This window comes from Mustela erminea, chromosome 17, assembly GCF_009829155.1.
Source record: "Mustela erminea isolate mMusErm1 chromosome 17, mMusErm1.Pri, whole genome shotgun sequence".
Lineage (NCBI taxonomy): Eukaryota > Metazoa > Chordata > Mammalia > Carnivora > Mustelidae > Mustela > Mustela erminea.
The window spans coordinates 44,778,445-44,793,952 of NC_045630.1; the positions used below are offsets into that span (position 1 = coordinate 44,778,445).

General features: G+C 45.0%; 1 protein-coding gene across 2 annotated transcripts; it reads right to left on the reverse strand.

The window, feature by feature from the left end:
- Positions 1-364: 364 nt before the first annotated feature.
- PPP1R15B (protein phosphatase 1 regulatory subunit 15B) lies at positions 365-8,602 on the reverse strand. 2 transcript variants are annotated; one of them, XM_032319153.1, is made up of 2 exons: positions 6,251-8,599; positions 365-3,047 (listed from the first exon to the last, which is right to left on the reverse strand). In XM_032319153.1, exons 1-2 carry the CDS (start codon positions 8,363-8,365, stop codon positions 2,826-2,828), a joined length of 2,337 nt encoding a protein of 778 aa, XP_032175044.1. In that variant the 5' UTR covers positions 8,366-8,599; the 3' UTR covers positions 365-2,825. The 2 variants fall into 2 exon arrangements, with proteins under 2 accessions (XP_032175044.1, XP_032175045.1); XM_032319154.1 differs by having other exon boundaries at positions 2,923-3,047; positions 7,009-8,602.
- Between the last annotated feature and the right edge of the window lie 6,906 nt (positions 8,603-15,508).

Sequence of the window (15,508 nt, forward strand, 5' to 3'; positions counted from 1 at the left end):
CTGCCTTCGGTTCAGATCATGATCTCAGGGTCCTGGGATCGCACCCCAGGTTGGGCTCCTTGCTCAGGCTGGAGTCAGCTTCTCCCTCTCTCTCTCTGATTCTCCTCTGGGCTGTGCTGTCTATCTCAAATAAATAAATAAAACCTTTTAAAAAAATGTGGTTTGCAATCCTATTTATCCCCTTAAAACTCCTCCCCTTCAACAAGCCAGGATGCAATTTACATGTCACATAACCTTTTTAAACCACAGCAATTTGTTGGGCACCTCTATGTTTAGAGGGCTTCTACAAGAAAACCTGATTTAACCCTGAACATTCTGCTCAGTAAGCCCAAAACTAATGTAAAATATTAGGAAACACGCAATATAAACTTGAACCAAAATATCAGGTAACATTTAATAATTGCAAATATATTTATTACAATTTACAGATTAGTTAAAGTTATATACACAAATATAATTTTAGCTATAAAATCCCAACAAACTGGTTACATTTACATCACTGGATCTGTAGAAGCCAATTTAGTCTTCTAGTCCCCTAAATTCACCTTCCTTAAATTATACAAAAATAAAATCTGAGAGTTTGATTTCAAGTTGAAGATGGAGAGGTGCTGTTATCACATTGCAACACTCAGAAAAGGAAATTTTACCTGTCTGTACAAAGCCTTTCACATACTACACTGATACTTAAAGCACCATTGTTTTAAGACTTTAAATGTATACAATGTTCAATTACAACTTCCAAGTTTAACTTTGTTCTAACAACTAGGATTGGGATGAAATGACAAGAATTTATTCTCCTTCAGTCCAACTTAAAAACAGCCCCTTCTGTCCTTTCGGTCACTGTCTGATCACTTCCTTTAAAGGAGGGTAGTAAATGGGAGAATTCTTCACCAAGCTTTTACTCATTTGGTAGTGAGGGTGGATTCCAAGGGAACAAGTTTCCAAAATCCAGTACGTGCCAAGCTATCCCATTATTTTCAAATACGCAGAGGTGCTAGATTTCAGACTCAGCCATGAACTAGAACAGTGTACTTCAGTCTGGTTTCAAAAGAATGCCCGTACCATTTTCAGAAAGCTTTCTTCAAGGCAAATGATCCCTTCTTTCCAACGGGCACAGTTGGTGCTTAAAACCAGCCTGTTTTCCTAGTTTACAACAGAACTCTGCCAAAGCATTCCCTAGGATTCCCGAAAGTTGGAGGTGCACCACACACGCCGTACACCGGCTCTGCCACAATCTGACCAGTTTTCAAGCTGTTGTACTCCTGGCGTGTTTAGGTACGAATATAGGTATTATTATTGGAGGCGGTTCTTAGAGCAAACCAGATAGGAATAAAATAATGACCAGGTAGACTGTAAACTGAGGTAGTAATTCTGCAAGCACTTCTAACAAAAAATTTGTTCCCACGATGAAACAAGTTCAAACATAGGTCACCTGTTCTACTCAGGCTTTCCGTTACCTGCAACAAGAAGCACGTGGGGTGGAAAGAGACCAGGAAGGAGCTGATCAGCACTGACACCTCAGCCTAGCAGAAGCACACCAAGTCGAGCTAACTGAAGACACCAAGGACAACCAGCCACTGCAAAAACTTCAATTCAAAAGAAAACTCTGGGCTAAAAATGGGACTTTTTCTTGTTAAGTCTCTAAGTACCGTAAGTCTATAGTACCATCCTTTCCGGGAAGTCTAGGCCTTGTCATTGCTTCTCGACTGGTAGAACACAATAAACTTGGAGATTGATGAAGTCTGTATTTTACATTGCAAACTGGAAAATTCAGAAGTGCCCTTTTCCAAGTTTATAGTGTCACCCTGACAGGTTTTAAAAGTGACAGTGCTGAAGCATGAGATTAATAACACTGGTTTTCTGTTGACAGCATATACAACAAAACCAAATCGCTCTGAGAAATCTCCTAGTTTCTTCCTAGGAAAATTCTCAGCCTTTAAATTTAAAAAGTAAATGTCTATGATGCAAATATTACTCTCTGGAGTTTTTTTTACAAATTCTGCCTGTTGAAATATACAAAGAGCCATTGAACTGGAATGACAATAACATACACAGAGCCCTCTCCAAGAAACAGTCTGCACAAAAGCTAAACGTGTTGAGACATTAAAATTTGGCAGAAAAAGATGCAGCTTTCCCAAGGTAGCAGAAAGTACTGCACACCTAAGTTTTGTGGCGGTCCTCAGAAAGATCTCAAGTAGAATTTAACCTAGAAATAAAAACCCACTACACATGTTCACCCAAAGTCATTTTTAGAAGGGACTAAGTTAACACAAGATAATTTAAGTCCATAGCATATACAAGATTATTTTCTTAGCGTTAAAGCTAGAAGGATCACATCACTGAAATAAAAAAATATAGAGAGAAAACATAAACACCCATTAACTTTAGAATGTTGGGTGGGAAGAGCCCAAAGTTTTCAGACAGGTACACAGAATTAAAATTAGAATGGAAAATGGGCTTTGAACCCTATAAATATTGTTTCCCAAGGAAAAAGGTTTTGAAAATGTAAAATTTCACCTTAAGAGGTCTTTTACACCTCAGCAAGCACATGACATTGAAAAATACATCCAACTGAATCAAAAAAGGGAGGATTAGGAATCACACCATCTCATCATTACCAGGGCTTGCCTTCAAACCTGGCCCATCTCTGAGTGAGATCGGTTACAAAAACAAACAAACAAAAAAAACACAACACATTAAACTAGGTCACTATATCCAAGTTGCATATCCTCTACAAAAAAGGACAGCTGCCAATTTTTTGTTTTTAAAAGAAACCTCTCAAGTAAGAGGTAGTGTATGCATGAGTTAGAGGCCACCAAATCATCTTAACATTGCTTGAAAGCATTAAGTTCTTTGAAGCATCTTTCCTGGAGTCTATTAAACATTCTTTCTCTGTGCTCAAACGTCAAGCAATATCCAATAGCATTTTCTGTTTCTCGAATTCGTTTCTGGAACCTGAATGCATCCCGAGCAAATTCTTCCCATGGTCCTTTGCGGTCCTCATCACCACTTATATAATACTCAGTAACTTCTTCAAGGAAGGTTACCTATAAAGACAAAGACTAATTTTAATCATGCTCTACACTCTTAAAATCATCACTGAAGTTATTAACCCTTCATGCTAATTCTTTCAGAATATCAAATATCCAAGTATCTTACAGAAACATGTGGTTTCAACTGTAACAAGAAAAAAAGAAGTTCTGACTGGACGGCATCTCAGTCAAAAAAAAAAAAAAAAGTGAACAAACTCCATCTTGATTTCCTTCACACATACACACACATATTCCCGACTCCCTCTTGCCATTCTGTCATCCCACCTCCTTCCTCTTGGCTTTTGGTGTTAATAAAATGAATCCAGATGAGGAACTGAGAATTTCCTGATGTTATGAGTGCTGGACTTTTTTTTTTTATAATCCTTAGGAAAATACCGTTCTGTGACACTCTTCTTCCAAAATGACAAATGTTACCCAAATTTTTTTCAGACATATTCACAATAGTTATTAGTCAACGTTAGTCAATGCTTTGAGAACAGCACAAAAGTTTCAACAAGATCTTCACCAATTTCCAGTCTTCCTTTTTCCTTTTAAATACAATTTCACTTTTCAGTACTTTCCAATTTCTGCACCATAAACACAGTGTTACTCTTTCATTAGTTTTGTAATCAGACTATAGAAAAAGTTACCTAATAAACAAAATACAGCCAATTAACCTATCTTTAAGGTTATATTAAAAGAAGAGACATTCTAGTTGAGATGAAAATCTCTTTGTATTCCTCCTCAATCTGCTACTACTGTATACACATGCAATTGTAAATACTGTATTTTATTTACTATACTGTAAATACTAAATATAGGATTTCATGTAATGAATGAAAGTCCCTTTTAATCCCTACTTAATTTCTACCATAGAAATTTTTTTCAAGGGGCATCTGGGTGGCTCAGCTACTTAAGCGTCTGCCTTCGGCTCAGGTATGATCTCAGGGTCCTGGGATTGAGTCCCACATCAGGCTCCCTGCTCAGCGGGGAGTCTGCCTTTCTCTCAAATAAACAAATAAATAAATTTCTTGCGAACACAGCAAACTCCAGAAGTAAATACTTGCTTTAAAATATGTTCAACAGTTACATCAGCTAATCCCACCGTGGCCTACTCCTTTCATTCCCTTTACATCAGGCCATGGAATGCCCTCGAGGACAATTAGCAGGTATGTAACATCTTACTAGATATTGCATTCTAGAGTTACTCACTCATTGTGTCACTAAAGTAAGTAACAACAGCAGCATTTATCTATGTTTACCATAGGCCAGGCTCATTTCAGAGGACTTCACAATTTTTATCTCATTTAATCCTCACACCAACCCTAAACGGTCTGTACTACTGCCACCTCCGTCAGATAGGTAAAGAAAGTAAGGTTAACTAACTTGTTTCCAACCACACCACTTCCCTCTGGTGTCGTGATCAGGATTCAAACCCGGAGTGTGGCTCCACAATCTGCACTATGTCACTGATACAGGCGGTTTAATTCTCATTCTAAGAATCAAGCACTACCCATGAGTCCCACATACCTCAAGACAGGCACTTGTTGTCAAAGGCTGCCAAATAATTCTACCATATTTTAGACATAACCTTTTATAAATGTTGCTTCTTGTTCACAATCAGTAGTCTCATATCTACTTGACTCATCCCATTTTTGCTCAATAAGCAAGCTAAAATGAAACATGAGACTGGCCTGAGGTCCCTGAACAGCTACCAATTAAAGGCAAGGTGATGAATTAGGAGTTTTGCACACTCATCTCATTTAAATCATGCAATAATTCACACATTTATAATTATTATTCCCAACAGATAAACGAGTGAATCGAGGCCATGAGAAGTCAAGTTACTTTGCAGGTCTGGCTGTTTTCCCAAATTTCTTGGCCCTACCCACTCAGCAGGAGGGAACACAGGCCTCCAGACACCACACGCTCATTCCATCACTCCATGTTACATCAGGCCACAAGTTAACCTATTCACTAACAGGTTTACCTACAGGTTTACTAATAGGTTTCAACCTATTCACTAATAGGTTTTTTTAAAACTATTCACCAAACAGGTCATTTTGTCAGGGTCCCCTTACAAATAAAAAGATCTTTCATGACAGTACTTACAGAAGGGTGAACTAAATTATTAACATGACCAATTCCACAGGTTATCACCTGTAGAGATATTTTCTACCCAGGAAGAACTCTCACAGCATTAAGCCGGCCATCTGGAGCTAATAGATTACAGCACTATCCACCTGAAACTTTCTGATGCGGCAGAATCTGAGGTCAAGAATAATTTACCCTCCTTTCTCTTTCCAAATAAGTGTACACGAAACTTTAAAAAATCCCTCTACAGTAAAAGATACCCTGTGTTTTGGGGGAAATTTCTCTCCAATTAATAACTTTCACTGAAGGGCACCTGGGTGGCTGTCTTGTTTGGCTCAGGTCATGATCCTGGGGTCCTGGAATGGAGCCCTGCTCAGTGGGAAGCCTGCTTCTCCCTCTGTCAAATAAATATTTTTTTAATTAAAAAAACAACTTTCGCTGAATAAATAGTAGAGGGAAAAAATAAAGCAATTCTAATGACCTCCCCAAATAAGATGAACTTGACAAGGTGTTGAAAGAGTAAAATGTTCCATGAAGTTTTAAGACTAGCTTAGGTACAGGAAGCAGGTCCTCAAGATAAACCAAATAGGTAACCACCATCATTACAGATGATTATTAACCTGTAAGTGGCCAATGATAACTAGTACTGCATTCTCAGGAAACGGAAGTACTATTTTCTGTATTTTTCTTTTACCGTCAAGCAAAATCATGTTCATGTCAAAAGTTTTTATATTGAAATTAGCATCTTCTTTCATGGCAAACTTGCTACTTGGTACTATCATCCCACTGGGCTCTTAACAGGAATGAAGACACCGTTAATCCTGTGAATAAAACCCAGAGCTACAAACCCAGACGGAAAGGGCACTTTTCTGCTAGCATCAATAACCCAGCAACTTCGATTTGGAGAGGAATGACGACGTTCCATAGAAGGGAAGAAGGCAGTGGGGGCCTGTCAGGTGGGGATGGGGTGGCGGTGTCGCTTCTTAATCCAAGTACACAAGGTTAGAGTCCTTCCTCAAAAACATGCACTACTCTGTCTCCTGGAGAGCCATGTTAGCGTATTTAACCATAACAAAACAGTACAAGTCATCAGGCACATTAAAAAAAGAAGAAAAGAAACCAACCTTTTTTTTCTTGATACGCTTGTGTCTTTCTCCAGAATGAACCCCACCCGGTACCAAGTCTGGACCTTCCCTCTCTCGGCTGCCTAACAGCTGCACCTCACAAGATAATACCGTGTGACGACCAGAAATGGCCACAGTAGGCTCAGACGGCCTCTCTGAGTCACGACAGCCTTTCCAAGTTTTCCCTGATGTTTGAAAAGGAGCCTTAAAATTTAGAAGGCTGTAGGGGTCATCGGAATGACAGAAAGAGTTCCACAGCCTGAGACTCTCTGCTTCATCTGCACTAGATTCCCAGTCCTCTTCCTCCCCAGAATTATGGTCAGGAGACTCGGGAAGGCTTCCAGTCTGGGGAGAATTCTCCACATCAGACTTGTCAGACGAATCCTCCTCTGAGTCAGGAGGGTCTCCGGGAACAATTCTGGCTGCAGTCTGAATTGTTGCCCTAAAGTTCTGGGGATTATAAGGATCTACACTTTGGAAAGAGTTCCAAAGGTGAAGCCCTTCAGAGTCCTGTTCAAGGTCTGATTCTGAGCGTGAGCGGTCACTATCGAAACCATCATCCTCAGCTTCCTCATCCCAATCCTCACCTCCGGAGTCAGAACTCACTTCTAGGTCACTGGATGTTCCCCCCAAAATGTAATCTATCAGTCTGTTACTACAAGCTGGCCTGGTGGAAATGGGAAGGTCATTTTCTAGGTCTGAGGAGTCCCCAACACTTCTTTGGTCCTCTCCAGGCTCTTTCTCCACTGGTATCTCACCAGACAGCCTTCCTTCCAAGGGGTCCGGCTTTTCCAAAGAGACTGGAACCTCTGTAGTCAACGATGCGATTCTTCCTTCGGTGGGTTCCTGGGCGGTTTCGGGAAGGGATCCAACAGAGGGAACACACAGCGTGGGACTATCTTCGCCGGATTTCAGATCCATCCGGAGCAAGTTCTGTTCCTCCTCCAGGCTGTGGTAGCCATGATCTTGGTCTGGGGTGGGTAACGCTTGCCCCTTGGTGGCCTGCTGAAGGAACTCCAGCCGTTTCGTGCGAAGATGGTGGATTTCTGGCAGGCCCTCTTTAGAAAGAGGCGGACGTCCCTGCCGGGAGGGGCAAGCGATCTCCGCCTTTGGCGGGTAGGGAGGATCACGGTCTTCAGTGCGACAGCTGCCCTCTGCGCTGAAGGTCTGGAAATCAACAGGCTCGCCACTTCCCACGCCGTTCTGATAGACGAGCCCCACCCGGGGCAGGCAGCCCAGATAGGCGGGCTTCAACAAATAGGAGACGACGCTGAAACTGCTTAAACGCCGGTTTAGAGGGCCGGCGGGCGGAGAGCCAAGTTCCCGGTTAGAGCACAGATGGCCTTGGAAGCCGCTCGGAAACAGCTCCACTGCCCCCCACAGCTGCGGCTCTAACAGAAAAGCGTGCACGCCGGGGTGCAGAACTCCGGCCTGGGCTTTGAGTCCCAATTCTAGATCTGAGGACGAGCACTGCCAGTGGATGCCCTCCTCCAGCCAGTCGAGGGGACTGGCGGCAGAGTCGTCCGAGGGGTCGAGCCGCAGCGACCTTAAAGATTTCTGCGCCGGGGGGCCGTCCGGGTCCTCCCGAGCCTTCAGGGCTCGGAGCGCGCTGTAGCCTCCAGCAAAATCTAGCCATCTGGTCGGAATCAACCCGCCGAAAAGCTGGCTCCAGATCAGCAGCTTCTGAAGCAAGCCGGGGAGTGGCGCGAAGAGCTGGGAAAGCAGCTTCATCCAGTAGCCGGTCCGAGCCTGGGGCTCGGGGGCAGCAGCCAGTCTGGAGTCCCCGGAGTGTTCCGGGGCAGAAGGTGTGGGCAACTTGGAAGGGCTGGGTTGCGAGCGCCGGGGAAAGAAGGAGAGCAGCCAGAACCGGGAGCCCGGCCGCGGCCGCGATCCGTCTGCTGCCGGCTCCATGTCCTTGTTCTGGGCAGTCTCTGAGGGCTGCAGGTCGGGCGTTATCCGGAGACGTCTACGCAGTCTTGGCCTTGGCACGCGGCGGAGTCGGGGTCCCAGGCCGATCCCCGGGCCAGGAGAAGAGCCACAAGGGGAAGCGGCTTCCGCCGCGGGCGTTGGACCACAGGCCGGAACAGCAGGCGCAGGACGCAGAGGAGGCGACATTCATTCTGGCGGGACGAAGGTGTCCTAGTTCGCTCGAGGCTCCTCCACCGTAGACAGAGCCCTCCCGCGGCGACTGCGGCGACTAGCCAGAGGGGACGGGCCGTTTAAAAGCCCCTGGGCAGCGCAACCCCGGAAGAGCTGGGCAGGTGGGCGCGGGTGGCAGCGAAGACCAAAATGGCCGCGGGGCCAGCGCGGAGCAGGACACCTACCGGAAAGAGGACGAAGGGAAGGAGAGCGGCTGGCTACGCCACGAGCCCCGCGTCGCCCAACGTCACTCGCAGAGCCCCGGCGGGCGGGCCTTTCCGGACTCCTGCGAGCGGCCGCTGATTGGTCCCGCGCGGCTCCCTGTCGGCTTCCTTACTCTCGGCGGACCCAGACCACGCGCCGGAGGTTGCATCAGCCGGGCCGAGGCTTTACGCGTGCGCACTCGTTCCCCGGTGGTCTCCTAGGAGACCGCTCCGCCTCGGCGTCCCCCCGCCCGGCTCTGCCTTCTGGGCGAAAGGGGACGTTCCGAGATGACAAGAAAATTCCCAGAAGCCCTTTCAAGGGCCTAATACACACCCTAGGGTATACAGTTGCCTTTGACTTGCATATATCGGGGTTCCTGTAATGTTGAGTGCTAAGGAGATCATCCGCGGGAGATCTTAGTATAATAGAAATTGGCAATACTGTGTAAGTACATGTCTCGTGTTAAGACACTAATAATTCGGAGTGAATAATAATAAGAGTGCAAAACCTAAAGTGAAAAACGAGTCATTCGTATGCATTCCTGCCCCTTCGGGTTTGGGGTTTCTGAATCACTATTTAGCTTTGCCTAGGACGTAGAACTCAGTATCTAACCCACAAACATCCCCCACGAAGATGTGAAAGCTGTTTCTCAGGCAGTGTCCCTATCAGACTGTCCTCTTTCAGAGAGGCAAACAGAAGTTGCAGAGGAGGAAAGAAACATAGGCCCCAGAATAGTTGACTCTCAAATGCTTCCCAGCAGGCAACACATTCAAGCCCTATTTGTATCCTGAGCCCCCCAAAACCGCAGAATACAACGGGCGAAGAGGGACGCACCGACCATTATCCTCTGAAAAAATTTTGTCTGATTATTTTAATCGCTATATTTGATTCTCTGTTGTGAGCTGGTCTTAACTCATTTCTTTATTTCTACTAAAAGTTTTTCATCGACACCTCTGAAGTCAAATATCTATCGCAGAGGAAGTATGGCAGTTTTGACTACTTAGGGACAGAAGAAAGATCTTTTGGGAGCCAGAAGGAAGCCAGTGGCTCTTCCTGCTTCAGTGGGTCTGTTCAAAGAACAGCTACTTCCTTCTAGGAATCTGAAAAGTTCTCAGTCTCTATGGTTTACCCCTTATTATCTTATTCATATCTCTGGAAATATCTAATTTTCAATCCTAAGAACTTCAGAAAAACATATTAAAAGGAGTCTGCTTAATAACAGAAAAGAAATCCAAGCATGCCAATTAAATACATAAAGCCTGTTTCTTGGTTGTCAAGTGAGGCTAATAATTCCTCTTTCAACATGCTGGAGAGAGCACTAATTCTAACACCTGGATAGGGTAGGAGCATAAACATCAGCTAGTCTCTATTATTTATGGGCTAACAGTTATTTCCTATTGCTACACAGTAAAGGCTCGATACACCCTGTCTGCCCACTATACCTTACCAGCCTTCTCGTTCTAACTTCCCTTCATGCACACATCCTCTAGAACACTGGACTTGTTTCCTGCCTTTACCCCCGCTGTTTCTCAGCTGAAAAAGCCCTCTTCTTCCTTGTTATGCAAGTACTCATGCTTCAAGGTGTATCTCAAATGTCAGCTCCTTCTTGAAGCCTTTGTGGACCTTCCCAGTTAGAATTCTGTTATTATATACTATGTGAGGACTTAACACGCTACGCTATATATACCTGTTATGTCCTTACCTGCTGGTCTCAGCTCCTTGAGGGCTGTATCCCAACACCTAGCCCAGTGGGTCCCAAAATATTATCTGAGCCCCCCCAGAGATCCCATTTGAAGGCCCTTTCAGAGGGCCCTAAAAGGCCAAAAACATGTTCAGAATAATACAGAGCTGTTATTTTCCTTTTTAGGTCTTACTTTCTCACGAGTGTGCAGTGGGCACGTATCTTCTAGAGGACACATGATAAGTGATCTGGCAACAACAGGTGGAATGCAAAAACAGATAGGAGATTGGAGTTGTTTTCTTTTAAAAGCCAGACATTAAAGACATTAAAAGTCACTCTTTTGCTATAAGTTTTTGTTTTGAAAAATAATTTTTCATTAAAAGTATGTTAACATGTAGTGGGTTTATTATTTTTTTAAGATTTTATTTATTTATTTGACAGAGAGATCACAAGTACGCAGAGAGGCAGGGAGAGGGAGAGGGGGAAGCAGGCTCCCTGCTGAGCAGACACCCCCCCCACACACACACACACCCCACTGCAGGGCTCAATCCCAGGACCCTGAGACCATGACCTTAGCGGAAAACAGAGGCTTAACCCACTGAGCCACCCAGGTGCCCCGCTTTATTATTTTTAATAAGTACTTAAAATTCCTCAGCTTTGAGTTCTTAAACAGTAACACTCTTAATAAATACAATACTCAGAAACAAAAGTTCCTTGGGGTCGTCAATAATTTTTAAGAGTGTAAAAGCGGGGTGGCTCAGTGGTTAAGCTGCTGCCTTCGGCTCAGGTCATGATCTCAGGGTCCTGGGATCGAGTCCCGCATCGGGCTCTCTGCTCAGCAGGGAGCCTGCTTCCTCCTCTCTCTCTCTCTCTCTGCCTGCCTCTCTGCCTACTTGTGATTTCTCTCTGTCAAATAAATAAATAAAATCTTTAAAAAAAAAAAAAAAAAGAGTGTAAAAGCGATCCTGAGACCAAAAAGTTTAGGAACCCCTGACCTAACATGTTGACTTGCACACAACAGGTGACCAATAGTTTGTTGAATGAATGGGAGAGTATTCATAATTTATAACAACTATCATCTTCCTCATGGCTAAAGCCTTTTGCTTTCCACTCTCAACTTTGTCATTAACACCACATGCCCCTGAAAAACATTTCTTAAATCTTTCTTGAATGAGCCTCCCCTTCCCCATCTAGTCATTGAATACATATGACTATATGTCCTCACCTTGGAAGTTGTTCTAAAGGGAGAAAAAACCCCACAATCATAAAGTATCAAAAACTATAGGAATACGTGACTTTGCATTATCAGTCCCAAAAGGAAAAGTGTAAACCAGCCTCCTCGAGCCTGCTATCAAGTAGAAAGCAAACAGAGGGTAGTTCTGGACACGGAGATAACAAGGTGTTGCCATGACTGCATGCCTGAGGGTGAAAACAAGAAGTCCTTGGACTGGCAAGCTGACTGGGACTTTGGCAAAAGAGAAGATTTAAACCTCAGTTAATTATGTTGATTTTTAAAGATTTTGCATGCCTGATATAAAGGGTATATCGCTTTTGACATCATTTTTTTGAGTCAGTACCACCTCCAAAATCTTATTTCTAGGTATTCCACACTTTGGGTGGCTCCCACCTCCCATCTTTGCAACCCACTGCGCTGGGATCCTTCTTGGCAACTTGCCAACCTCCAGAAACCCTCCTCCACTTCCCTCCTCCCTCAGCGTGCATTCTGCGGTCCCCTTGCAAAGACCGTTCACACTCTTGCTTTTCTCTGGCAAAACCCCAACCCTGGTTAAACCCAACTACCCACTTATTCTGAGTCTACACACTTAGAGTTAATCATTGTGGAGGCACTCAACCGGGTCCACTGACTTGCTTTGTGTTTGTGATGACAAATCTCATCAGTGCCAGCCACTCCTGCAGCGGTTGACGTAGCTTTGTTTCTCCTACACTCCAAGACAGCTTCACAACGCTCATTCTTCCAACTGCCAGCATTCCCATGAACACACATTCTCAGCTTCAGATCACACCTCTCGCTTCATTGGAAAACCAGATACAATTGAACATAAACAACCTCGTCTTTCCACCACTAAGCCCACCAATCTACCTACCTTTGGACCCACTACTCTGCCTTCAGTCCCATGACAAGAAGAGCAGCCTCCTGGATCCTACCCCTTCATGTCTACCAAAGGACTTCTGGCCTCCCTTAGCCCCTTTCCTGTATAATTTTCTCTCTCAGGCTTCTAGAGCACTCACATGCAGAGTTAGTATCACCTGTCTTAAAAATTAAAAAATCTTGGGGTACCTGGATGGCACAGTCAGTTAAGTGTCCGACTCTTGATTTTGGCTCAGGTGGTGATCTCAGGGTCTTTAGATCAAGCCTGGTATCGGGTTCCATGCTTAGTGGGGAGTCTGCTTGAGACTCTCTCTCTCTCCCTCTCCCTTTGCCCCTCACCCCATGCTCTCTCTCTCTCTCTCTTAAATAAATAATTCTTGGGCCCCTGGGTGGCTCAGTTGTTTAAGCGACTGCCTTTGGCTCAGGTCATGATCATGGAGTCCCAGGACCGAGTCCTGCATCAGGCTCCGTGCTCTGCAAGGAGTCTGCTTCTCCCACTGACCTCTCTCCTCTCATGCTCTCTCTCTTTCCCTCTCAAATAAATAAATAAAATATATTTTTTAAAGATTTTATTTATTTATTTGACAGACAGAGATGACAAGCAGGCAGAGAGGCAGGCAGAAGAAGAGGAGGGAAGCAGGCTCCCTGCTAAGCAGAAAGCCCGATGGGAGGCTCAATCTCAGGACCCTGGGATCATGACCTGAGCCAAAGGCAGAGGCTTTAACCCACTGAGCCACCCAGGCACCCCTAAATAAAATATTTTAAAAATAAAATAAAATAAATAATTCTTTAAATAATTAAAATTTAAGAAAATTTAAATACTCTCCCAGGTTCATGCCCCTTCAACTTTCTGTACCACTACTGCAAAGTTTCTCCAACAGTCACCTATGGTTATGGTCTCTACTTTCTCAGCACCTCTTCTCTCTTCAGTGGCCTTCAGTGTGAACTTTGTCCCCACTAGTCATTCAAAACAACCTTATCCGGGCACCTGGCTGGCGCAGTGGATAGGGCATCAGACTCTTGATCTCAGGGTCATGAGTTCAAACACCACCATGGGCATGGGCCTATTGAAGAAAACGACAACAACAACAACAAACAGCCCTTATCAAGATCCCCAAGAGTTTACCAAGTCCAATCCTTTGACTGTGGTGGGTCAAACTGTGTCCTCCTAAAAGATGTTTTAGTCCTAATCCCTCAGTACTTGCGAACGTGACCTTATTTGGAAACAGGGTCTTCCAAAGTTAAGATGAAGTCATTAGGATGGGTCCAACCCAGGATGATCATGTCCTTATACAAAGTAAGTATGGACACAGACACACATGAATGATGACACATGAACACACAAGGAGGACACCATGTAACATGAAGGCAGAGATTGGGGTAATGCACCTGGCAAGTCAAGAAATGTGAACCATTTCCAGCAAACTACCAGAAGGGAGAAGAAGCATGGAACAGATTCTCCCTCTCACCCCTCAAAAGGCACCAACTCTGTCAACTCCTTGATCGTGGCCTTCTAGCCTCTAGACCTAGGAGCAAATTATGTTGTTCATGCATCCGCCCCTGCCGCCCCCCACCGCCGGCCCCCTGTCTATGGTGTTTTGCTACAGCAGCCCTAGGATACGGACAGGACTTCTTTAAGCTCCCATAATGGTGCTCTCTTGCTTTCCCTGCTCCTCTTCCTCCTCTGAACGTTAACCTATATCTGAGCTCAGTCCCACTGTGTCTTTTTTTCCAGCCTAATCTAGGTGATCTTGACCTCCTGCACATGACGTCCATGTCTGAACTCCAGGCTGACCTCTCCCAGGAGCTTCGGATTCCATTCTCCGGCTTCTCCACATGGATGTCGACACATTTCAAACTGGCCATGATCAAAACAAAACTCTTTTAAAAAATAATTTTATTTACTTATTAGGTAGGCTCCATGGGGCTTAAACTCACAACCCCGAGATTGAGAGTCACAGACTCTATGGACTGCGCCAGCCAGGTTCCCGAAACAAAACTCTCCATTCATCTCCGCCAAGCCTCTTCTCCAGGCTCCTCAGTGGCTGCCACCATCCTCCTCACCTATTGCTAAGGCCCTAAACTTAGGAGTCACCCTCAGTTCCTCTTGCCCTCAACTCCACATCGAATCCATCGGTTCCACCTTGGAATCCACTAATTCTCTCCAGAATTCTCTACTGCTCACCATCCACCCTCACCCCCACCATGGTATTTCCCTCCTAGACTTCTGGAAGAGACTTCTCTGCTGCTTCCATTCTTGCTTCAAACAGCCAGAATGACCTTTTTTTTTTTTTTTTTTTTTAAATAAAAGATTTTATTTTGTGGGGGCACCTGGGTGGCTCAGTGGGTTAAAGCCTCTGCCTTTGGCTCAGGTCGTCTCAAGGTCACATCAGGATCTCTGCTCAGCAGGGAGCCTGCTTCCTCCTCTCTCTCTCTGCCTGCCTCTCTGCCCACTTGTGATCTCTCTCTGTCAAATAAATAAATAAAATCTTAAAAAAAATTTTTTTAAATTTTTTTGAGAGTACGTGCGCAGGGGTGGGAGTGAGGAGGAGAGGGGAAGAGAGAGGGAGAAGTGACTCCCAACTGAGTGCAACGTCTGAGGCTCGATTCCACAACCCTAACCTGAGCTGAGACCAAGAGTTAGAGGCTTAACCGCTTAACCACTTAACCCACTGAGCCACCCAGGCACCCCAGGGCGCCATTTTTAAAGTGTGGTCTTTTGACGGCAATTAGAATGACCTTTTGAAACGTAAATTGGAGCACTTCAGTCTGTTCCTCAGAACCTTCCTAGGGTAGTCCCATCACACTAAGAAAATCTGGACTTCTGACTGACTTCAAAGCTCAGCTCAAGTGTCTCCTTGTGAAGCCCCTTCAGCCTGCCCGGGGTCCTCCCCTTCCCCCCACCTCGTCCTGAGACACCATGCTGTAATTCTTTGTTCCCGGGTCTGCCTCCCTAGCTGGACAGTGAGTTCCTTGAGGACAGGATCCTCATCTTTGTCATTTTCACGGCGACACTGCCTGGTCACCCGGCCTAAGCCAGAGAAGGCCCTCAGTGTGGTGGGCTGAACAGACCCCTCAGACACAGTCCAGCCACCAGAATCACCTCCCGACTTAAGAATGCTGC

Bases quoted from the DNA above. Each gene is read 5' to 3' on its own strand.
- PPP1R15B (XM_032319153.1), bottom strand. From the start codon at position 8,365: ATGTCGCCTCCTCTGCGTCCTGCGCCTGCTGTTCCGGCCTGTGGTCCA. The intron at 3,048-6,250 runs GTTGGTTTCTTT...TTGTCTTTATAG, and splicing joins AGCGTATCAAGAAAAAAAAG to GTAACCTTCCTTGAAGAAGT.